This window comes from Lucilia cuprina, chromosome 4 (assembly GCF_022045245.1).
Source record: "Lucilia cuprina isolate Lc7/37 chromosome 4, ASM2204524v1, whole genome shotgun sequence".
Lineage (NCBI taxonomy): Eukaryota > Metazoa > Arthropoda > Insecta > Diptera > Calliphoridae > Lucilia > Lucilia cuprina.
Genome location: NC_060952.1, coordinates 76411846 through 76428679, shown reverse-complemented (window position 1 = coordinate 76428679; position 16834 = coordinate 76411846). Strand labels below are relative to the sequence as shown.

At 28.0% G+C, this 16834-nt stretch overlaps 1 protein-coding gene across 1 annotated transcript in view; it reads right to left on the bottom strand.

The window, feature by feature from the left end:
• Window positions 1-16834, bottom strand: part of LOC111685738 (zinc finger protein 395) — a 357927-nt gene that overhangs the window by 148917 nt on the left and 192176 nt on the right. Inside the window, exon 2 of the mRNA XM_046949763.1 lies at window positions 7210-7388. Within this exon, the coding sequence (XP_046805719.1) occupies window positions 7210-7388 (179 nt within the window). The remainder of the gene's footprint in view (window positions 1-7209; window positions 7389-16834) is intronic.

The window sequence follows — 16834 nt, the reverse complement described above, 5'->3', positions numbered from 1 at the left end:
GTGTAAGCCAACCGAGCTTGATCGCAGAATATAATGCAGGAATGGGCGGTGTTGACCTCCATGATCAAGCTGTAAATAACTACAGGATAAAGTTCCGAGGAAAGAAATGGTGGTGGCCGCTTTTTACCGCAATGTTGAGTTCCACTGTGGTAAATGCCTGGAAATTGTTTAGAACTGCAAACAAATCTGAAATGGACTTGCTAGAGTTTCAACGCAACATTGTTAGATTTTATTTGCGAAACTATACCCAGAAAGTAAATATTTCCAAACGATCGCTGGCTCCTGGTGTTGCAAATAGTGGCGGAAGCCACTTTCCGAAAAGGATAAAAAATCCGTTACGATGTCGTGAATGTCATAACAGAATAAGATGGTTATGTGAGCAATGCGATGTCGCTCTATGCATTGAAAAAGTATGCTTCAAAAATTTTCATACTTGAAAAAATTGCATACTCATGACGCCACTGTACCCGTCCGAGTACAGCCCCAAAAACACATTTCCAAAATTTTTTTTTTACTTTTTTGTTTTTTTCTGTAATCTTTAACTCTATTTAACTACAAATATATAAATGAATTTCAATTTTTTTTATTTTTAATTGCCTTGGCGTTTAATGGGTTAAGAACTTATATTATAAATAAATATATTAAAATATTTATTTAGTTTTGTTACACTTCAGAGAGAAAAAAGTATTGTAGAAATTATTTTTTTTTTTTTGTAAATACAAATTTTATTTCAAAACAACTGTTAAAACGTGTGCCATATTTTTTCTTGATTTCTTTTATCTCTTTTATATGAAAAATTTATATATATTTATTTATATTACAAATGCTGTTTTTTTAATATTGAAAAAGAAAAATGTATGTTAAAGAATATAAAATGAAAAACATTTTTTTTTTGTTATTTTTAAAACGGAATTTTTTTTCTTTTTTAAAACGTCGTAAGGTTTTGAAAAATTGTAAACGTCTTGAAATTGTAAAGAAAAGTCGAAGACAAAAAAAAAACAATATCAAGTATTCTTTACACATAGCAGAGTTGGAAATTTTTTTAAAAAAGTTATTTAAAAGGATTAATGAATTGTGTAAAAGCTACAATTAACATATTATAATACTAGAAGTCATAAGCTCTCTAAAAATTTTTAAATCATTAAAATCCGTTAAATTTTTAATCTAAATTTAAATTCTATTCTATTAAAACTTTCCATCTCTGCAAAAAGACAAATAAATATATGCGTGTAAATATGCATATACGTGAGAGTGTGTGCATTATTTATCTTAATATGAAATGACACAAAATTACAAACAATACTTAACTTCCGCATTGCATAAAAAAGCAACAAAAAAATTTATTTATTTATTTATTATTTTTTTTAATATTTTCTTCTGTAAATAACAATAAGAAAAAGTGCATAACTGAAAATGCAAGAAAAACAAATTGTTATAAAATAACAACAACAAAGTTTTTCAAATATGCTGAGATATTAAGATTTTCTTGATTTTCATCATCTAGTTATATGAAATCTTAGAATTTTTGCTTATTTTCAAAAGATTTTGTTTTGATTATTAAGTTTATTTGTTGAATAAAGTTTAGAAAAGAAAATTAAAGTTTAAAATGATTTTTTAAACAAATCGTTGTTGTTAGAAGTACGAACTGATCAAGCAACTACTTAGTAAACTCTTTTAGATTGAATAGAGTAGTCAACGAAATGTTCAACAGATTAGTTTATAAAATACACAAAATTCTTGCTCATAGACTAGTAAACAGATTAGCGTATAGCCTAGTCTATAGATAAGGTCCTAGTCTAGTAAATGGACTAGTATATAAACTAGTCAGTAGACCACTTAATTCACAGTTGTTCTGCTTACATAAAGAATAGTCAATAAACTTATCTTCGGACTAGTCCACTGACAAGATAATAGATTAATCCATAGTCAAGTTAATAGAGTAACTAGTAGTGGAGGCAATAGTCTAGTTAAAAAACTACTCCATAGACTTGTCCTCAAACACGTCAATAGAATACTTAGCCCACAAGTCTATAGCCTAGTCCATAGACTCGTCAATAGATTAGTCCAAAAACTAGTCAATAGACTGGCACAGAAACTTGCCAAAAGACTAGACTATACACAGTAGTCGATAGATTAATTCACAGACAAGTCTATAGACTAGTACATAGACTAGTCCATAGCCAATAGAAAAGTCCACAGACAAGTGCACAGACTAGACAATATAATAGTTCATAGAATAGTCAATAGACTAGTCTCAAGACTAGTCAATAGACTAGTCTCTAGACTAGTCAGTAGACTAGTCCCTAGACTATTTTACTATCTAGTCAATAGACTAGTCCACAGAATTGTCAATAGATTAGCCCACAGAGTAGTCAATATACTAATCCACAGAATAGTCAATAGACAAGTCCATAGACTAGCCAATAGATCAGTAGAATTAGTAGTCAATATATTTATCCATGGATTAGTCCACAGAATAAACAAGTCTATGGACTAGTCAATAGACTAGTCCACAAACTAATCGATAGAATAGTTCACAGACTAGTAAACAGACTAGCCAATAGTCAATAGAATAGTTCATAGACAATACATTAGTCTTTAAACTGTTCTCTAGACTATTCCATAGACTAGTCCACACTATTTCATATACTAACAGACTGAGTAGTCAATAGACTAATCCGCATACTAATAAATAGACAAGTGATTAGAATAGACCATAGTCAATAGACTAGTCCTTGTCAATACAGAAGTCAACAGACAAGTTAATAAAATAGTCACACACTAGTCTCTAGACTACTCCGCCGATAGGCTAGTCAACAGAAAGGTCGACAGACTAGTTAATAGAATAGATCATAGACTAGTCCACAGATCATAGTCAATAGACTAGTACACAGACTAGTCAATAGACTAGTCCACAGAATAGTCAATAGACAAGTTCACAAATTAGTTAATAGACTATTACACAGACCGGTCAATAGACTAGTCCACACACTAGTCAATAGAGAAGTTAATGGACTTGTCCACAGACTAATAAATAAACAAGTGCACACACTAGACAATAGAATAGTTATCAGACTAGTCCACAGACTAGTCGATGTAATATTTCACAGACTAGTCGTTAGACTAGTACACAGACGAATGGACTAATCAACGGACTAGTCCACAGACTAGTCACTATAATAATTAATAGACTAGTCCACAGACTAGTCAATATAAAAGTGCACTGACTAGCCCGCAGACTAGTCAATAGACTAATCTACAGACTAGTCAATACACTAGTCCAAAGACTAATCAACCGACTAGTTCTCAGACAAATCAATAGACTAAACAAGGCAACAGGCTAGTCCATAGAACAGCCTAGTTTGGGAGCCGAATAACAACAATTCATAAATTGTTTATGAACTTAGGAGAGCGAAAAAAAAATCTTTACTCTACGAACACTATCTTAAGCCAGTTTAATTTATGAGGATCATTAAATTTACATTTAAGTCATAAAACTATATGATTTGTCTTCTTCTTTTCTTTCTATTACTTTTCCCATAGATTTCAAGTTTGAAGAACAAAATTGTTTTCTATTAAGTCATTAAAAAAAAACTCCCCAGAGAAAAAGAGTGTAAATTAATAGACAAATTTGTTGTTATTAACGATCAATTAAAAGAGTGAGTAAGCATTTAAATACAAAGAGAAAAATTAAACTTTCTAAGATTCCTCCCTCAAAAGTAAGAAACCCCCTCCGCACTCTCTCCTGTGTAATAAAATCAAATTTGATGTCATAGAGAAAATGAAATTGAATAAACAGCCACACCCGTTTGGATTTTTTTTTGTTTTTGGGTTTAAAAGCACTTTCAAGCTGCCGGTTTGACAACTTGTCATAAATATGTACGTTGGACTGCGTACTCAATGTAATAATTATTTTTTTTTTGTCTATAAAAATATACATATTTTGATTTCTTTTTTATTTAAACTTTTTTTTTGCGCTTGATTTGATTATCAATTAAGAACGTGGCCGGCATTTGTGTGTTGTCGATTCTGGGCTGTAAGTTAATCATAAAAACGCTTGTTCGTGTCCATTTTTTCCGCTTTGTATTGTAATGATTTTATTTTAATTTTTTTTTCATTTGAATTTCTTTGAATTTAATGTAAAAAAAACATTAAATAAATAAAAAAAACTTGCTTATCATTCAATATTATAAACTATTTTGCTTTCATTTAACTATGGCGCATTAAGTAGCGTCGCGACGTCTATGAAATAATTTAATAATTTTTTTTCGTTTTTATTTTTTATTATTGTTATTTTATACTAGCAATTGCATAAAGTTTTTTTTGTATTTATTTATTATTTATTAATTTTTATGTAGTTGTTGTAGTTGTTTATTTTATGATTGCAATTGAAATTGCATTTCTTATGGCAAAATTGTTTTTTTTTATATAAAATTTTTATTTTATTTTAATAGACCATTATAAAAACAATAAAATTATTGAGCATCTAATTGTGTTTAAGAAGAAGTTTTTAATGATCGTTTTGGTCGATTAGAAAAGTTAATGGTTCATGGCAAGGCTATGCCAACAGGAGAGAACTAGAGGCTAGAAGATGTAAGCAAAACAAATAGAAATTTAATACATAAATTGCTTTTTTTATAAGTAGAAGGTTTTTATAACTTAATTGAGGTTTAAACTATGGTTTTGTAAGACACTTTTTGTGGTAAAAGAAAAATGAATCAGAATATAAAAGCTTTTGAAATACGATATTGATCTTGCAACATATTAAACTACTTCGGCAGTAAATAAGGCCAACCATGATGACTTTTAAACTTTAATACTACAAGCTTTTGCAGAAAGCTTTATTAATGAAAAAAAGTTTTAAAATATCATAATTGGGTTTTGGAAGAAAATGTCCAAAATTACCAAGAAAATATTTAGCTTAAAGTTAATACAACTACTAACTACAAAAAAATATATATTAAATTAATGTTAAAGCTTTAATGAGCTTTTAGAAAAGAATGTTAAATGTTTAAACGATTTTAAGTACTTTCGGTTTTAATATTTAAAAGCTCTCAAAAAACGCAAACTAAACTATTAATCACAAGAAAAATATTCAATTAATGTTAAAGCTTTAATGAGCTTTTGTGAAAAGCGTAATTAACCAATCAGAAAAGAATACTTAAAGTTTAAATGATAAAGGGACTTTTATTTAAAAATGTTTTATATTAAAAAGCTCTTAAAAATCAAACTAAGCTACAAGATACTTAGCTAAAGCTTTTTCTGTAAAATTTTAATTAACTAAAAAAGCTTTAAATATAATTTCAAAAGTTGGATTATTTTTTATAGAACTTGTAACTTCAATATCTCGACCTTATCTATTATATAGTATATTTAGAGATCTCCCAGCTTTAAAGCATCCTTAATGAACTTAAAGTTCTATTAAATACAAATTCATCGAGTATTATTTTTATTTTATTTAAAATTTGAAATTATAACAACATTTTTATAGCTTGTTTTCTAAAAACTTAATAATAGTATACCAAAAGCTTCTTTAAAAAATTAATTTAAACAAAATAAGCTTTAATTATTCTATTTTAAGTTTCAAAGTTTTTGTTGAACTAGCAAGAACTTTAAACTTTAACTTTAAAGAATATCTTTAAACATTAATGCTTTTAAGCATTCTTATGTAAAGCTTAATGCAAAAGCTTTTGAAGAGTTAAATTTACTAGCTATAAGACTGGTCTATTGATTACTTTGTGCACTGGTTTATTCACTTGTGTTTGAAGTTGTTTATTGTTTTATCTTTGGAATAGTCTAAGAAATGTAATATAAACTATAAAGCTTTATTTATTAATAAATATAGCTTTAAACTTCAATACCTAAAGCATTTTTTGTAAATTAACAAAAAAATTGCAATATTCTGCTTAAAATTTTTTAGTTGCTTTTTAAAAAACGACTATTTATAGAATTTAGAGCTTTTCAATCAAAGTTCAATATAATACCTAAAGCTTATTTGAAAAGCTTAATTTAATGAATAATAATAATTGTAAACATGGTGCTGGACTGGTGCTGGATCATCAATATCTCGAGATAAAGATTTATTGATTTCTAAAATATTTTTCTAAAGCTAAAAGTAAAATGGACTTTGATTTCAATATTTTAAGGTTTTTAGATAAACTTAAAGTACCAGACATGGGCCTTCAATATTGAGCAATATAGAGCAGTACTAAAAGAGTTAATGATTTATAGATTTCTTAAGTTTTCTTTAATAACTGAAAGTAAAATAAACTTTAATTTCAATATTTAAAGCTTTTTATATATAGACTTAAAGAAACGAGCTTTCGATATGAAAATTAACATCATATTTTAGACAAATTTGGAAAATTTGCTATAATTTTATAATATTATGCAAATTATAAACTTTCAAATAAATAAATAACTTTAGCTCCGGTCCAGTAAATCTTAGAAAAATAAAGCTTAATGTCTGTCTTATAAATCAAGGTGACATTGGATAAAGTCTCGTCTATTAAGATGTCAATGTAATTGTAAACAAAGTTGTTTTGTAGAAAAAAAAAACATTTTCAACATTGTTACAGTTAAAACCAGAAAAACAGATTTTTTTTCAAAAACATATAACAATTCCCTAACTATTTATCATTTTTTTTAGTTGCGTTATCGAATTAGCAAATAGTATGTAACTAGACTGCAATAATTGTGTTGTTTTATAATTAGAAATTCTATAGAGTGCTAAGTACATAAAAATAATAGTAATAAAAATAGATATGACTATCTAACTGTGTACATATGTATGTATGTATGTATTAGAAAACTATTTCAATATTTATGCTAAGTCTGTGTATAACTAACGATTAAATGTCACTTTCATTACACTTCAGCGGTAATGTAATCATATAAATGTAAATATAATAATGATTCCCGGTCTGGGTATTTAAATTCAACAGTATATTACTTAAACCAAGATAAGATAACTACATATTTTGCGACGTAATTTTTTGTTTAAATATTTATTTTTTATAAATTCTATTTATTTATTTAGAATTTTTTTCTATTATTGTTGGAAATTATTATTTTTTTATTTAACTATTATATTCGCATTTTTATTAATATTATATTATTTAGTTAAAAAATTTGCATATTATTCGCATTAATTATGTAAAAAAAAAAGATATTTTTTTTTTGTAATATCTAAAGTTTTCGAAAACTTACTTGTGTTGTGGCGTTGTTGATAATGGCACCTCAATACTGTGTGATGGTTTACGCCTGTCTCCACCCATATCGGCTAAACGTGCAAAATCTGTATCTCGATCCTGATCGGCTAAACGTGCTGAGCGTCGCGATTCTAGCAGACGCACTTCTTCTAAACGTTTTTTCAATTCAATGGGTTCCTAGAAAAGAAATTTTAAGAAAATTAGTAAACAGTTATGAGAATTTTTGGTTATTAAAAAAAATATATTTGTATAATGTTTTTCGGTAAGATTTGTGTTAAAAGTGTTAAAATGGGTAACTGATTACACAGCTTAACCTAGTACGCGTTACTGGTTGAAATTTCGACCTAAATTTTTCTCCAGGTAATAATTTAAGTTTTTGTAATTTATTAAGTTTTACTCAAAAGCTTTCAGTTTAGCCATTTATAAGGAAAATTTTAAACTTTATACAAACATTTTACACGATTCCTGGAAGATTGAATATTTGAAATTTCGTACCACTATACTCATTCAATCTTGAGTTTATCGAACAAACATTATACGTTAATTTACATAAATAGATCTAATTATTGAAGAAGGTATTTAAAGGCTCTTAATCACCGAAAAATATTGAAAAAAAGCTTAGCAAAAGCTTTGTAAGCTTAAAATTTTGAAGATTTTGTGAAAAGCTTTGTTCACACTCAAACTTTGTTGGAAGCTTATTTAACAGGCAAGCTTTAAATAGTCTTCCAAAAGGGTAATTGAAGAAAATTGACAACTACAAGTTATAGATTTTCGTCCGCCTGTAAAAGTTTTCTATATCTCCATATGTCCTTTGCCAGGAGCGCACAGCAGACCCGATAGAGGAGTATTTCTTCGCATATGATGTATACGCACTAACTAACTAATATATCTATCTATCTATCTATCTATCTATCTATCTATCTATCTATCTATCTATCTATCTATCTATCTATCTATCTATCTATCTATCTATCTATCTATCTATCTATCTATCTATGTATCTATCCATCCATCTATCTATCTATCTATCTATCTATCTATCTATCTATCTATCTATCTATCTATCTATCAATCTATCTATCTATCTATCTATCTATCTATCTATCTATCTATCTATCTATCTATCTATCTATCTATCTATCTATCTATCTATCTATCTATCTATCTATCTATCTGTCTATATATCTATCTATCTATCTATCTATCTATCTATCTATCTATCTATCTATCTATCTATCTATCTATCTATCTATCTATCTATCTATCTATCTATCTATCTATCTATCTATCTATCTATCTATCTATCTATCTATCTATCTATCTATCTATCTATCTATCTATCTATCTATCTATCTATCTATCTATCTATCTATCTATCTATCTATCTATCTATCTATCTATCTATCTATCTATCTATCTATCTATCTATCTATCTATTTATCTATCTATCTATCTCTCTATCTACCTATCTAACTAAATAACTAACTTACTAACTAGTTACTTTACTAACTAGTTACTTTACTAACCAATTATTTAATCAATTAGTGTAAAGAGTGTCCCGAGACAAATCTTTTTGGGGTCTTGAAAAAATCGAAATTTTTGAAAATGAGTTTTTCAATCGGTTCATTTATTAAAAGTAATTATCTAAAAATGTTTTAAATTTGAAGCAAAAAAAAAAACCTATAAAATAAAAGTCGCTTTTGAGATAAACTATAATCTAACAAGTTTAAACATGTTCATGGGTCCATGGGTTACCCTAATCCATGGGCTACCCTAATCACTAATGTTTCACATATAGAACTTTCATACGATATGCATAGTGTCTAAAAAAGAACCATATATTAACAAAGAATATTTAGTAATGTTTTGTAATCATTGTTTAACAGAAATTGTGAATTTCGTTTTGTCGAATGAAAAAAATATATAAATTAAAATAAAGTTTTTAATTTTTGTAAAAGACGACACTTATCTTTTGTATCAAAAATTTCTCTAAAGAAAATTTTTAAAATTTGATTTTTAATTGTTATTTTTACACAAATTCCCAAAAACATTAAATATTTTGTAAAATAAATAGTTTTTTTTTGCGAATACTCAAGAGTTATTAAGAATGAGTTTTTCGCGAATACTCTTGTGTTACTGAGAATGCTTTAGGAGTATTTTTGAAGTGAATTTATGATGAAAAGTTTAAACATGTAAGAACAATTGCTTCATTAGGAAATTAATTTTAGTTTTTTAAATTGATATTTTTAAACACACAAACTCCCCGAGAACATTAAGCAGAATTAATAGTTTTTTTTTCTTCGCGAATTTTCATGAGTTAAGGAGTTTAAAACTTTAAGCATTTAACTTATTTTGCGGTTATACATAAATGTAGTTATATGTCAATTAGGTCAAAGTTTTAGAGTTTAGTTTAATTTTTTTATTTCTTGGCGTTTTTTATTTTTGTTATAAAAATTTTTCTTATTTGTAGTTTGTATATATAATCACCTGTTGGTTTGTTGAGGAAAAAAGGGGTTGAATTTATGAATTCATTACCCTTCTTTTTTTAAAAATATTGATTCTTTTTTATTAAAACTTTAATTATGTTTTTAATAACAAATAGAAAACACTTGTCTTATTGAGGGCTTGAATTTGCAACTATTTTCTTTAGAGATTTTTTTTTAAGTTTTTTAATAAATTTTTTTATTTTTGTTATTAATTTAAACACTCTCACTTGAATTTTTTTCAAATTTTTTTTATTTTTTTTATTTTTTTTATTTTTTTTTATTTTTTTATTTTTATTTATTTATAATTTCTTTTTTTTTTAAATATTTGTAGGCACAAATTATTTTTTATTTTTAAATAAATTTCTTTTGCTTTTTAGCGTTGTTTAGTTAATTTATTGTGTTTTTTATATAAATTATAAATTTTTTAAGAATTTTCTTGTCGGTTTTTTTTTTTTTGTATTAATTTTGTAGGCCATAAAAGTGACACAGTTTAATGACACTGTTTCATTTGTTTTAATTTTTTTTTTTTTGAATTTTTATTAAATTTCTTTGTTTTTGTATTTTCTTTTAAATGATTTTTCTTTATTTTCTTTGATTTAAAATTTTATATCTTTTGTTTTAATTTTCTTTATTTTTTTTTTTTTAATAAAAAACTGAACCGGCCCTTAGGTAGCCAGAGATTTTTTTTATTTAACTGCTGCTGGTTTTCAAAAATACCACGCACACAAATTTCTATTTATTTTGAATCTATAAAATATTTCTTTTTGTGTTTTTTTTTTTTTTTCTTACTCACCAACACACAAACACTTTCACACTCACGAAAAAGTAATAATAATAATGAAGAAGCAGAAGAAAAAAAATAAAGAAATTTACATTTGTTGAATGTGCGTTAATTGAGTACAAAACACCGGCCGGTAGTCACGGCCCAAAGAAAACATTTTTTTAAAAAAAGATTTCAAATTTTTTTTTTCTTTTCAAATTTATTATTTTTTTTTGTATTTTTGTTTAAAATTATTTTTAAACTATTTTTTTAATTGTTTATAATTTTTTATAATTTTAGTTTATTTTTTATTAATTTTTGCTGCTAGAATTTTTTGAAATTTTCTTTAACACTTCCGTTCTGAGTTGAAGTCCAATTTCAACTAAAATTTTTCAATATTACAACAATTTGCAAATTGTTTATAGAATTTTTTTATAAAATTTTTGTTATTGTTTTTGTTTTGCTTTGTTTTTTTTTTTAAACATAACAAAGAAAATTTGTTTTTAAACATAAAATTTTTCGTTTTCTTTTTTTCACTTTTAAAACGTCATATCTCTTAATAAGTGTTTTTAAACAAAATTTTTTTCTTAAACTAAAGGTGATGACAATTTAGGGTTTTTACTTCTCTTACAGCACCACCTTTATAAATAAAATTTTTTCGAAAAAAAGCTTTAAATCACTTCAAAACTTTTCAATTTTCTTTCTTTTTTTGCCACAATAACTTAAAGATTTTTATTTTCAAAATTTTTCATTTTAAATAATTTTTACTTTTAACAACTTTTCGTATGCAACCGGGTTTTATTTTTGTGTTTTTCTTTTTTGTTTGTTTAATTTGTTTTTTTCATTTAAATATAATTTTTTTTCTTATACAATTTTTCACAACGAAATGCTGATGTCTACGGTTCGCGCGCGCATTCAAGAATAATTCTTTGAAATTTATATAAACGACTCAGTAGCTGTGTCTGCTATAGAACAAGATACACACAATCACTCAATCATTTTACACTCATACAACAATTGTTACTACTACAGTGTTGTAGTTATACATATGATGTTGTTGTTGTTATTATTGTCGTCTTAGAGTCAGAGTCCGTTAGTGGGTTTTCTTGTGACGGCCCCTGCTGCATTTGGTTTTATATTGTTATTATTATTACTAGTATAAATACTCTTACACATCTAAGAGTGTTTTTTCTTTTGTATCTAACAAATACTCTAAAACAACAACAACAATCTGCCCGCTCCAAAATCAACTTGAATTTGTTTTCAAAATTTACTCGTAATATGTTATTAGAGTAAAGTATTAGCAGTTAGTTTGTCCGTCATCTATATATTTTGATTTTTCGCACTATGTGTTGTTGTATCTTTAACGTTTGCCTGATATCTGGCTGCGTTTTCAATTGTTGTTGTAGTTTATGGTGGTTTTTTGTATCTTGTGTTTTTTGTTTTGTTTTAACTGCAAAATGCTCTTTGGCTCAAATCTCTTTATTCTCTGTTTTTAATACAACCAAAAACACTCTTTGAACAACTTCTCTTAAATTGTGAACGATTTCATAAAAGCAGGGATGAAATGTTTAGTTACTTTGGTACTTTTTTTCTTATTCATTTCAATTGGACGTGTTTGGATGGGAGGAAATCAATTAAATCATTTCTCAACAAAAGTCCAACAAAAACTATGAAAACGGAACAAACAAAACTCATATATAGGACGAAGCTTTAAAGTCTACATGAGAGCTACTCGACAGCTTAAAGAAAAGAGCCAAGGGGTACATTGGTTAAAGTGAGATCTCTGGGTTCAAGTGAGGACAATTGATATATTGATTGTAGTTCACTGTTCCTTGGGTATTACAAAGTCTTCCTCGGGAAACTTGTTACCGACAGCCCTTAATTTTTAGGCAACACAAGTATTTCATGAAAAATAAAATAGGTGTATTTTTCATGAAATAGTCGCTTGATCTGTCAATCACACAACACATTATAGGAAAAATTCAATCTTCAGCCATAGCGTCTGTATGTGAAACAGACATTCCACAGAGGTATACATCTCCAAAATAAATAAGTCATTACCACTTGAGCTTACAAGATGTCGAAGTAATTTACGTGAACATCTCTTTGCACACGGTGGTACATTTTCCACCACAAGTTGAGCTGATGGAACGACTCACCAGAGCCCCTTAGTACTTCTTATATGTCGGTGTATATGCACTTTGTTCGATACTACGTGATCATCTCTTTGCACACGGTGGTACTTTTTCCACCACAAGTTGAGCTGATGGAACGACTCACCAGAGCCCCTTAGTACTTCTTACATGTCGGTGTATATGCACTTTGTTCGGTACAGTACAGCATCTAGAGACATAATCCGTAAAGAGAAACACTCACAGAGAACACACTGTGAGAAATCTGGGTACAAATATTGGCATTTGAAAGAGATCGAAACGTTTATAGATATAGAACATAGAATGTCAGGTCTTTGCCTATTGGGATGAACAGAGTAGGTCCCGAAACATATCCGACATGGAAGGAAAAACCAATGGTATTACTTGTATAAGATACCTTACATTCATTACCATCCAACTCAGCACAATTCTTTAGGTATGGGATGGGGTAAGGTCCATCCTGTATCATTTAAATAAACTTGACAGAATCATATTTCCAACGCTGAGTCCAACAATCACTACTCTGTGAGGTATCAGTTGTGTCAGCAAAATCTCCATTCTTATCCCGTGTTTTAACCAATATCTATTCCAGCGAATCTTGGGTTTAAACCAGATAATAGCCAGGACAAGACAAATTTATAATTTCTCCCCTGTTGTTTATAGGTTTTCATAGTACCTGATTATAAGACCCCCTGGTCTAATAACAAAGTCCGAAACTCTTCCCCTTGGGATACCTTTTTCCGTTGGTTTCTGGTCAATTAATTCCAATGAGACTACATCTGACTCCACCAGTTTATGGTCACGTCAGACTAGAGACATAAGTAGCATTTGGATAGGCCTGGATTCTCGTATTTGTTGGTTCGCTTTTTCCCTCTTCTTTTTCGGTATACATATTGTTTAGCTCAGAAAGCAAAGCTCAAAGCAAATAGAGTCGGTCGGGGAAAGGTCTGGACTATTAGGTGGCGAAGGCAAAACTTCCCAACCACTTCTTTGTTAATAGTATTTAAAAGGTATGTTAGTGATGGAATCATACGCTTTTTAATGTTAAGCAGATCATACGCTTTTTAATGTTAAGCGATCTATGTTCACTTCAAATTTATAGGTAGTATTTGGTACAGTTTCCCTGTGATGTTCTGAACAGATTTAGCAGCTTTTAATGGGTAGGATCCCACCAAATACAGTGTTTTATCTCCATGAATATTTGGCAATGGTGTAGATTCAATAAGCTTCACATACAATAAATTCTTGCACTCAGGTCTGGGCGATATCGTTTCTTGTTATCCGTACGCGGACTTGGAAATGTCTGGACCGTAAGGTAAGGTACGTGAATATTTAGCATTGTTGTCGATTCGGCTGGTTCAATGGGCTGCACATACAATATTCTCTTGTACTCAGCTCTGTGCGATCTTTTCTTCTCGCTATACGAAGAGAGGGCGTTCTAAATCAATCAAAACAGACAGTAGTCGGACGGGCAAATGTGTGGACTGTAAGGTGTGTTAGATAAAGCTTCCTTATCACCTTTTTTGGATCCGTTTTCCAAAAACTAAATGAAAATAAGTGAGAGATATATTAACAAGAACACAAAACTTGTTAAATGATACTCCAACCAAATTTATGTATTTTCCAATATTTCCAGTTTTTAATATCGATGATTTTTGATAAAGTATTGAACAATATTCGATAAATTAAAAATTAGTTTCCATATGTTTTCTTTGTTTGAAAACTATTATTAATTTTCAAATCCCCCGAAAACTTACAGAAACTTTGTTTAACAAACTTAAAAAAGTACTATTTTTTTAAATTAATATTTTAGTACCATTTCATATTTGTATAATGATGAGAGTGCTACACTCTCTCGCTCTCTTTGTATCTGTATTATTTACTAAATAAAAATAGCACACAAAACACGTATCTATGAGTTTGTTATTATTTTGATTTTAGGGTTTGAAAAGGAAGAAAGAGGAAAAAAAAAAACATCTGTACTCTATCTATACTGATGGTATGCACATTAAAGGAGGAGGTGATTGTGTGTTTTCTTTTCACACATAAGCACACACACACACACACATACATATATGAACATGCACCCAAAACAATCCACCAACTCATCGACATGAAACCAAGTGGTTTTTCCAACTAAAGGTTGGTTTAGTTGGCAGGCCTCCGGATTTGTTTACATCTCTCTTGGATTTTTGTTTGCTGCAAAAACAAAAAACACAACACATAGATACAAATGCTCACACACACACACATTTACCGAGCTATATGTACTCAAAATGAAATGAGGCTAAATTAGCACTCACTTGGCCTTGTACTTGTTTCATAATCGCACTCATTTCAAATAAAAAGTGCTTTACAATAACAAAACCTATATAAAGTAGAAATAACAAAAACAAAAATATATATATTAGAAAAACAAAAAAAAGAAACAAACTGCAAAGCAAAAAATTATCTAGCAAATGCGCTGTAAAATTTAACTCAATTGTGCAGAAAGAAAAAGAAAAAATCTAAAACAAAGAACAAACTCAAAGATACTCTGGTGGGAAAGAAAGATATTTTTACATAAAAATAAGGAAATTTGTTAAAAAATTTATAAAAACTAGTAAATTATTTAAAAAAAATTTAAGATAAATAAAAGAAATGAATTGATTTTATAATTATTACAAAACTAAGAGAGTAACTTGAGTTTTTTGTATTTTTTAACTCTTGAGTTAAAGAGCTTTTGTTGCTGGTTTTGTTCAAATTATTATAAAGCTCATGAAAAGTGAAATTAAGTTGATTTGTTTTTATTTTCTGTTTACAAAACAACGAACACTAAAACACTCTCTACGCGAATGTAAAACTCTCTCACTCTTTTCTCCTTTTGTTGTTGTTGTGAAGCTCTCGTTTATTTACATTTTATAATGATTTCTCTGTTATGGTTACTCAGTTTTTTTGTAAGCTTGTAAGTTGTTGTTGTTGTTGTTTTTTTCTTGTTGTAACTTTTAGTACGTTTGCGGAAAACTTTTTATTTTGTAGATTTATGTGTGTATCTTTTGTTTGTTTGTATGTGTGTTTGTGTAAGTGTATCTAAAACTTTGTGTGTATCTTTTTTTGTGTTTTTTCTATGTACATACAATATATTTTCAATATATTTTATCCAGTTATTATTACTAACTCTTGTTTTTTTGTTATTATTGTTTTTTAATAATGCAGTTTGTTGTTATTAGTATTGTTGTTGCTGTACTTGCTGCTGTTGTTTAATATACCGGCATGTTGTTGTTTCTTTTACGGTAATTAATATTTATACCCTGCAATTTGTTTTCACTGCTATTCACAACTTCCCACGTTTGGAATTTATTTAATTTTTTTTCATCTTCATAATTAGAAAAAAAAAGAAAATATTTTCTTATTTTTTTCAATATTATTTTGAAAATAATATTTCTTTTCACACATGCGTGCATTATTTATGACTTAAATGCACAAATAATTTAAACAAATATGTGTACTTTTTTAAAGCACAATAAGTATGTATTAAATACATATAAGCTTTTTGTGTCTATCTACATATGTATTTTGTTAGTTAGTTATACATACTTATAAGCTTTACATTACATTTTTTTAATTAAATAATTTTTGATTTATTAACTTTAAACAGACACACTTGAATGCAAAAATTTGCTATGGTATTTTTAACACAGAAATATTTGTAATTTTTTAAATAATTTCAAAAATATTTCATATTTTTACAAACATTTAGCATTAAAAAAGGTTCAAAAAATGTTTATTTTGTTATTTTCAATTTTATCGGTTGGTTGGCCAATAAATTTTGAGCCCATACACAACATTTTAAAGAAAAAATGCACATAAAAACACCAGAGCAGACTACAGACAAGATTACACATTAGGATACAGACTAAACTACTGAATAAACTACACTACAGACTAGACTGTAGACTACAGACTATATAATAGATTGGAGACCTCCAACAGGTTAGTGGTTACTGTTTTATTCTGCTAGATTGGAGGTAATGGGTTCGATTACCACATAAGGCACTGGTTAAGGAGCGCACAACAGATCCGATAGATGCCCAGGTATATCGACAAGATTATACATAAAAATATAGCCTAGGATATAAACTAAAGACTAGACTATAGACTACACTACAGACTAGTTTATAGACTAAACTAAAGACTAGTTTATAGTCTAGTTTATAAACTAGACTATAGACTAGACTATAG